The 8719-nt window shown below is 49.7% G+C and overlaps 1 protein-coding gene across 1 annotated transcript; it reads right to left on the reverse strand.

The window, feature by feature from the left end:
* Positions 1-308: 308 nt before the first annotated feature.
* LOC309796259 (nuclear RNA export factor 3-like) lies at positions 309-8400 on the reverse strand (the record flags this gene model as incomplete). The annotated part of the gene is made up of 16 exons (XM_082609305.1): positions 309-436; positions 903-945; positions 1041-1156; positions 1265-1323; positions 1430-1537; positions 1682-1737; positions 1823-1891; positions 2257-2293; positions 3171-3280; positions 3445-3552; positions 4094-4174; positions 4299-4403; positions 4511-4594; positions 5216-5369; positions 5590-5746; positions 8397-8400. The coding sequence occupies 16 exons, from the start codon at positions 8398-8400 to the stop codon at positions 309-311; spliced, it is 1419 nt and encodes a 472-aa protein (XP_082465431.1).
* Positions 8401-8719: the final 319 nt, after the last annotated feature.

Genomic DNA, 8719 nt, shown 5'->3' on the forward strand with positions numbered 1-8719 from the left:
ACACAGAGGTCATGTGACTTGACCAAGACACAGCGAGTGAGTGTTGGGGAAGGAGTGAACGCATAGGCCAATTCCAGAGCCCATACTCTTCTTAACCACTAAGCTAGACTGCTCCTGGGATCTCCCTGCTGGCTTTCCACAATACCGAGTAAACCTAAGGTCTGTGCCATCACATTCCCACGCCCCTGAGCCCAGGCAGGGATGGGCATTCCCACCCACGACAGGGCTCTCACCTGCAGTAGCTGGCAGGGGTAGCAATGAAGGTCCGCGTGAAGGCACGCACACAGCCCTCAAAACTTCCTTCCACTTCAACAGCAAACAAACAACAGTACCCCTGAGAGCTGCACATGCTGTACACGCTCACATGGCGGTCCCCAGTCAGGGTGTGACTGGACACTCATGCTGAGAGGGCAGTTGTTCACGGGGGCCAGGGTGTCTGGAATGGGCAGGGCCACTATAGGAGCAGTCTGCGCCCAGTGACAACAGGGCCCCTGACAACCACTACACAAGTTCACGGGATGCATTTTTCACAGCCGCCCAAGAGGTGGATACTACTACCGCATTGTGCAAATGAGGAAACTGAGAGGTTTAGTAACGGCCCATGTTCTCAGAGTAAGTATCCGGGTAGAGAGCCACCAAACTCCACAGCCTATGTCCCCAACGCCCAGGGTGTGCAGGGCACACAGGCGTGGACACAGCTCAGAACTGGGTTGTCTGTGGGGAGACTGAGGGCTGGAGAACACAGTGGGGGAGGGGAGGGGAGGAGAGGCGAGGGGAGGGGAGGGACGGAAGGGAACAGAAGGGGAGGGAAGGGGTCAGGGAAGCTGGGTGGGTCTGGGAGTGAGCCTGGCCAGGGGGAGGCAGCAGTGGGGCATCTGGGGAGGGGGTCTACACTCACTTACCTTCATGGAATTCCCCGCTGACGGAGAAGCAGAGCATTGTTTCCTGAAAGGGAAGAGCCCAGGTGCCCAGTCACCACCTCCACCTCCTACCCACCTGCGGCTTCCTGGGCCCGCCCGAGGGAGGAAGCAGGCGCTCACCGTCTGGAACCACGTGTCCACCACGAAGGAGCTGAAGTCATGCTGAGTCTTGGGCAACCCACAGAGGGTGTGCACAATGACACGTTTTGTGTGCTTCAGCAGCTGAATCCGCAGGTCTGTGAAGGGAGGGCAAGCGAGCGAAGGTCAGGGGCTGCCAAGCCCTGGGCCCGATGACTGACCCATTCTCCGCCCTTTCCCACCCAGTCTTCCCATCACACACTCACGGGGGTCCTTGAGCTTCTTTATATTCCTGCTGTCCTTGAAGTACTTGCACAAGCTGCTTCTAGGAGACAAAGAGCAACAGTGGGTGGTGGGTGTTTGCAGGAGCTGGCCTGTGTCTCCTGGGGAGCCACACAGCCCAGGAGCAGAGCCTGTGCTGTGATACTCACGGGGCTGGGTCCTCGGGGTGGAAGGGAATGGTCAGGGAGAAGCAGGCCTCCTCGTGATAAGCCCCTGCGAGAACCTGTCGGTCTCCGTAGTCATGGATCAAGTAGTACCTAAGGGGGGGGCAATGAAGACAGTCTATCTCTGTGGTCTGGACCTCAAATGAGACTTAAAAACTCCCCTGAGCAGACCTGTGCTTAGGTGGCCTCACCTGTCCTAGCTCCCCTCCCCTTGCTCAGCTTCCAAGAGGTACTTACTGCCTCAGGAATTGCAGGACTAGGCTCTTGAGCGCATCAGATCCAAAGTAGCTTCCCTGGAATCAAAACAGTCCTCAGGACCAGGGCTGACACCCCCTTCTCAGGCACCACTTAAAACCCGGCTTGATCCTCCGTCCTCACCTTGCAGGTTGGTAAGCGCATGCAGGCTTCAATACCACACTTCGCCTGTGGGGATGTCTCCTGGCCATCCTGGGGAAGAGAAGAGGATGTCAGCAGTGCAGACCAGGAGGTGGTGTTGGATGATCAGGGAAAAGGATGGGCCCAGGAGAGGGTGAGGGTCAGAGGTCAGGGGTGAAAGGGCCCTGAAAATTCCATGGGCAGGACTACAGTTTGGATCATCACCGTGGGTTCCCCAAAGCCTGTGAAGAACGTGGTTGAAGAAGATCCAGAGCCTTTGTCACGTTCCCACAGGGGCTGTACCATCCCCCTCCGCCCAGGACGTTTAAGGGTCAGTTTCAAAACTGTAACTGTGGCAAGACCTAATGGGGTGCAGAGTAGTTTGTGGGTGCTGTCAGTGCCAGTTAGAGGAGTCCGTGAACAAGGAATGCACTTACCAAGGTTAGTAACTTGGGGAACAATTCCAGGATGGAGCTGCCAAAATCAAGACAAAACAGAAAAGTCAGTGAAACTGTGGAGGTGACCCTCTTCCTCATAGGAGAAAGTACACCCACACCCCAGTGTCCCAGCCTTCCAGGGCCCTGAACACGTCCCCCATCGACTGACACAGAGGGAGAGCATGCCCTGCCTCCCTCCCCGCCTCCCTCCCTCCCTTCCTCTCCTTCCCCTGGGTAGCTCCCCGCAGAATGCGCAGACTCCCTTCTCCAGTGCCACCATGACCAGTATTTCAAACTCATGCTGCAGGGCTTCCTTCCCCTCCCTTCCTTCCTCCAGGGCCCGGCTGAAGGCTGTGGGGAGAAGAGGGATTGGGGTGTGTGCCCGAGGCTCTGCCACCTCACTTAGGGTCCTGCACTCTGCCACGACCTGGACCAAGACCTGGACTCCCCCCATGGGTGGCCCAGGATGCTGGGGCAGGGATGTGAGTGAGGTGGGGCTCAGGGAGGGAGATGGAGGGGGATGAAGACAGAAAGGGAGTGAAGGTACGAGGGGTGAGATGACAGAGACCTACGGGCCTAGAGACAAGGGAGAGAGATAAAACAAAGGGAAGGGAAAGAAGCTCTCCCGTGGTGGGGGTCAGGGAAGAAGAGAGAGGAAATGTGAAATGGCACCCCTTTTGCAGCTCTTCACCTGCCCCAGAATGGCTCAGACAAAGCAGGTAAGAATGTAAAATATGCACATGTTGGGCTGGGGGCCCATATGGATTGTGGTTGAAACTCTGTCCACTTTGTGATGCAGAGAGGAGAGCATAGGGTCTATAGTCCTCCCTGAGGTCCACGTCAGCTGCCCCTTGCAAATGGGCACTTTCGGGAGTAGCTCAGGCTGCCAGCGGGTAACAGAGGATACATCTGACCTTATGTTGGTTGACTTATCAGGGAAGGTGGTGCACAGGGGGTTTCTCTCTGCACACATCCCTTCTGGCTCCAGCCGCTCACCCTTGTCCATCTCCCCTGCAGACTTCACCTGTGATTATGAGGAGGAACCACATGGGCCAGAGAAACAGAGCCAGGATGGCCGTGCACCCCTAGTCCCTTCCTTTTCCTACAAATCCATTTCCCTTCCTCTGTCTCCATCACATGAGCCTTCCCACCTTCCCTTCAAAGACAGATCTGGGTACCACACCTCACCTCAGTGTTGGAGAGGTTCCAGTTCTTGGTGTTGGAAGCATTCGGCATAGTGTTGGACAGGCCGTGCAGCTGGTAGGGTTTCTTATCGCTCAGGTCCAAGGCCAAAAGCTATGATGAGGAAAGAGTTAGAGTGAGGACCCCAGCAGGGGATACCTGAGACCAATCTGCCTCTTCTACCTAATCTCTCCCACCATCACCACCAGCCCCAACATTGGGTCTAAGGTCCTCATCTTGGGCACATTCCCTGGATGGATCTGCAGGGAGGCAGCCATGCCATTTCTAGGGTTTTGCGCCATTCCAGTATCACGGGTCATCAAGTCTCCAGGGAGCCAGGAGGAGGGAATCGGGGGCTGAGAGGCTCCTGGCTGGTACAGCTCCAGCACCAACCCCTCCCCGAGTTACCATTCCTGAGTATCCTTCCCAGCTAGACCGCTCTGCTCTCCCCTGCTCTACAATTGCTGCTGTCGCCATACCAGGGTCAGAGCGGACTCTCTGGATGTCACGAGATTGCTGGGAGGCATCATATCGTTCCTTCACGGGCAGCTGCTGAGTTAGGGATGGGGTTCAGGGGCTCTGAGTCTGAGCTGGTGATCGGGGGCAATAGGTGGGTCTGGCTGTGAGTGCACAGGTTGTGTTGAGTCTGCATTACCTTTATCTGCTCCACCTTTTCTGACCTCAGCTCCTTCAGTACAGAGTGGGGTGCATCACAGGGATCAACAAAGATAGGTATCTGTTGAAAACACGAGAGGGGCTGGGTAAGCTCCCGGAAATCTGAGCCCTGGGATCAAGCAAGACCATGCCCCTGCCCTGCCCTCTGGCTCCCAGCTAGCCCTGCTCATGCCCTTGACACACACCCTTTCATTAGCCTCATTGTAAATCTTGCCGTTGGCATTCTTCAGTGCGAAGGCAATGTTGGCATTCTGAACGAAGAACTGGGCCTCCATTTTCTCATAGTGAAACTGTAGGGAGAATGACAAGTGAAGCATAATATGAGACCAGAGCCATTTCTCATCTGGGCCTGCCATCTACCCCGTTTCCTCTCATCGGCCTCAATGTCCTCTCTTACTTCGACTGGGGTGAAGGGGACACTGCATTGCTTGTGAATCAAATTCAGCAGCCACTTCTCATCATATTTAATACCGAAGGGAACCTAGGAGGCAAAGAAATAATTGGAAAAAGAAAAGTGATACAATGGAATCCAAGGTTAAGATAAGACCCAGTTGTGTCTTGCTTTAGGACCTTTTTTCAGGCTTTAGGTAATTTCTTAAGATAGGACAGTATCTGTTATCGCTAACTTTTACACCAGACGTGGACTTCCTATATATCCTTTCTTTCCATTTAAATACTTTTCCTGAAATAATCGACTTCATATCTTTCACACGTACTTACTCTTATAAAGTTCTAAGAGATCCTACCTAAGGCAGACCTGGCCTGCCCCTCTGACGAGGACCCCAGAGACTCAACCTCCTCCCACACTCAGCTTGAGCCAAACTGCGTCTTCTGGTGTGGAGCTGCTCCATCTCCTTGGCAGTAGTTTCCTCCTTTGTTTTAGACAGCGTCTCCCATGCTCCCTGCAGTCAGTCTGCTCCCTTTATATTGCTTCTCTGAACCTGCCCTCACATGATCTAGGAAGTTAACTCCTAGTAATAACAAGACAGATTACCAGCTCCACTGCCACGAGAGAAAAGTCCCAGCATCTCTACATGCGCCCAACATGACTCTCTCTGTCATCTTCTTCTACATGTTAGGTCCATTTAGCCAGCACACTCACTCTGATCTTGAACCAGCTCCCCAAGGTCTCATCCTGCCTGTTTCTCTCCATTCTTCTCTCTGGAGGCTTTTGCTCTGTCTCCTTGTTAACAGGGGTTTCGTCTTGTTCCTGAAAATTGCCTCTCCAATGACAGGATGGAAGGGCATAGGGAGCACTGTGGGGAAGTGGAGAGAAGAAAGTGGTCCGTATAGTCTTGAGAAGTCCTCTCTACATTTTCCCCAATGATAGCAGAGCTACAATAAAGATTGCTCAACCGTTAACCTGATCCCATCATTCCTCACTCTTCCAGGTTAGAGAGAAGAATGACATATTTAACTACAAGGTTTTGTTTTTCACTGGTTGATACTTGTCAGCCATGCTGCCTCGTCACTTACTATCTTGCTTGGATGTCCACGTGAGCATCACTTCGCAGTGATTCTCTATCTTGCTGCTGCTGGGATGTGGCCTGTTGAGACCAAGAGCTCTGTCTCCTTCGGTAGATACCCCTGCATCTTGCTTTTCTTTGTAAAGTGTTCACTTGATCAATGTTCTCTGAAATTGAGAACAACACATCAATGGGCCCAGTACCAGAAAAATTCCTGGGAAAGTTCTCATGGCTAATGAAGAAATATCACTGACTTTATAATCTAAAGAGAAATGTATCACAGTACTAAAAAGAGGCTTAGAAACTTCACTGTGGTTCCACTTCTCAGGAAATGAGAGGTGGGGAGCATTCACAGCCAAGAAGAAAACAAGCACAGAGGAAAGGGTCTGGACCCAGGGTTTAGTCTGTGATGTTAGTCCCTGCTCTGCTTGGTTCAGGTTATGTGACCTGGGACAAGTGGCTTTTCACCTCTAACTCTCTCTTCTCTGCTTGGCTCTAGGGGCACAATAAAACCTACCCTGAAATCTACCCTGGTGTGATGGTTCAAGGGTCAAAGGTGACCTCCCTGCCTGACGGAAGAATTAGAGATATGAACGATAAGCCCGATGAAAAGATCCAGAATGGAGCCTGGAGAGACATAGCATGGAGAATACCAAAAGCGCGGGGGAGATAATTAAAGGTGATGCAGTGAACGTAGCTAACACATGGTTAATGTGAGTCCCGGAAAGAAGAGGAGGGAACAGTGGAGAAGTGGTATTTGAAGAGATCTTTGTTGAGAAGTTTCCAAAAGTAACAAGATATCAACTCAGTGTAACAGTATTGTTGTAATAGGAGAAAAAGTATGCTTTAAGGACAAACAGTCCTAAAATATGCATTCATTTCATCATCATGTAACAAAAACTCGGAAAATATGTGACCAGAAGACAAACTCAAAGAAATGTTACAGGCTCTTCTTTGGGCAGAAGAAATATCCTCCCAGGTGGAGGCACGTAGATACAGGAAAGAAAGACTAATGACATTTGTGAATATGTAGGCAAATTTAAATGAGTGTTGACTATATAACACAATGATAGTAATTTCTTCTGGGGATTTAAATATATAGACAATGAAAATGCATGACAGTAAATTTGGAGGGTATATGGAATCAAAGTGTCTCAAGGTCCCCTAACTGTCTGAGGAGTTTTAAAGAACTAATTAACTAACACTAGACTGAAAGGGCAAAAATGTACATTGTAATCTGAAGGGTAAACACTACAAGAATGGCAAAAGAATGTTTATCTAGCCACTTGAGGTAACAATTTAATAGTTATAAAATGTTAATCATTTCAAAGGAAAGGAAAGGAAAAAGAACTTAGAAGAGACAAAAATAAATATACAGTAAGATAGTATATATAAACCAAATTACATCTACTTTTACATTAAAAATTTCAGATTAATATTCCAAATAGAAAGACAGCTATTATCAGACTGGACAAGAAACCTTCCATCAAATGCTCCTGAAAAGAGACACATGCAAATTTTAATCATCTAGAAAATTTGAAAATAAAAAAAATGGCAAAATGTATACCTTTTCCACAGTAACCTACAGAAAGCTGGTATAACCCTATCAGTAAAAGAAAAGGTACACTTTAAAGAAAAAAGCATCACTAGAGAAAGAAGGAGATTTCTTTGTGATAACAGGTTCAATGCAATAAGGAGATATTAATATAAAATTCTAAATTTGTATGCATGTCCTAAAATAGAGCCAAAATATGCAAAGCAAAATCTAACAGAAATAGAGCATGGACAAAGTCACAGTCACAGTGGGAAATTTTAACATAGCTCACTGAGTGATGCACAAAATGGCAGACAAAAACTCAGCTAGAGGGAGAAGCTTTGTTATAAAGCAGAAACTAATAAAAAAAATACAATACTAGGTTAGGAAGATTCAACATCATAAAAAACGTTAGTTCTGTTTAAGTTGATCTGTGAAATAATAGTATTCCAATTAAAATAACAAGGAGATTTTTTAAATTAAAAAAACAACAAAATGTTACTTAACAAATGTATTTAATTGACATAGAACAATGCTCATAAGAACTACTCATCGAACATTCCAGAATAGATCATATGCTGGGCAAGAAAGCAAGCCTCAGTAAGCTTCTATGGACTAATACAATTTACCCTGACTAGTTAATGTAATATTCAGTGGTAATGGTGGGTTTTCTGCCCCTCCTCCACCTCGTATAAATCCAAGGAATATTAGTTTACACAATCCCACGCCCCACCTAGATGACACTCCCTACTCTCCAAACCCTAGCCCTGAGAAGATCACATGACTTTTGCCTTTTCGTTAGCCAGGGGAAATAATTCACCTCAGCCAGGGCCATTTCCGTAAGAGGGGAGGTTTTCTCTTTTTTTTTTTTGCGGTACGCGGGCCTCTCGCTGTTGTGGCCTCTCCCGTTGCGGAGCACAGGCTCCGGACGTGCAGGCTCAGCGGCCATGGCTCACGGGCCCAGCTGCTCCGCGGCATGTGGGATCTTCCCGGACCAGGGCACGAACACGTGTCCCCTGCATTGGCAGGCGGACTCTCAATCACTGCGCCACCTGGGAAGCCCGAGGGGAGGTTTTCCACATGGAATCAGGAGGGGTGTGTCAGAGCCCACTTGGCCCATTTCCTCAAGAGAGTGGGAAATAGTGAGCCTGAGCCCTCTGCATGCCTTCTCTAAAGGGGGGTCAGCTTGCTGGGGGTCCTGTGGGTTGGGGTTAGGGAGGGAACCCAGAACCCCTCCTGCCCTGTGGGGATCTGAGGACAAGGTCTCATGCTGACCAACTCACCCATGGGGTGGCCTGAAGGCAGTGGTCTGTCACCACCCACCTCGCAGGCTGCTCGTGAAGAGAATCTGTGGGTCTGGAGCTGGAGGTTGGGAGAATATCAGGAAGGGCTGCCGAAGAAGGAGAGTGCAAGCCCCAAACCACTTTGTCGGAGCCACACAAACAAGATGGAGTCCTAACAGGAAGTCCCTTCCCCAAGAGCATAGAGGAGGAGAGTCCTGGGGGCCAGAGGAGACTTCACTTCCTTTAATTACTGCCCCCTGAGTTTGCTACCAGCCTAACACCCAGGGAACTCTTTCCAACTGTACCACCCTTGCAGAGGAGGG

Source organism: Mesoplodon mirus, assembly GCF_964341445.2.
Source record: "Mesoplodon mirus genome assembly, chromosome: X".
NCBI classification, from domain to species: domain Eukaryota; kingdom Metazoa; phylum Chordata; class Mammalia; order Artiodactyla; family Ziphiidae; genus Mesoplodon; species Mesoplodon mirus.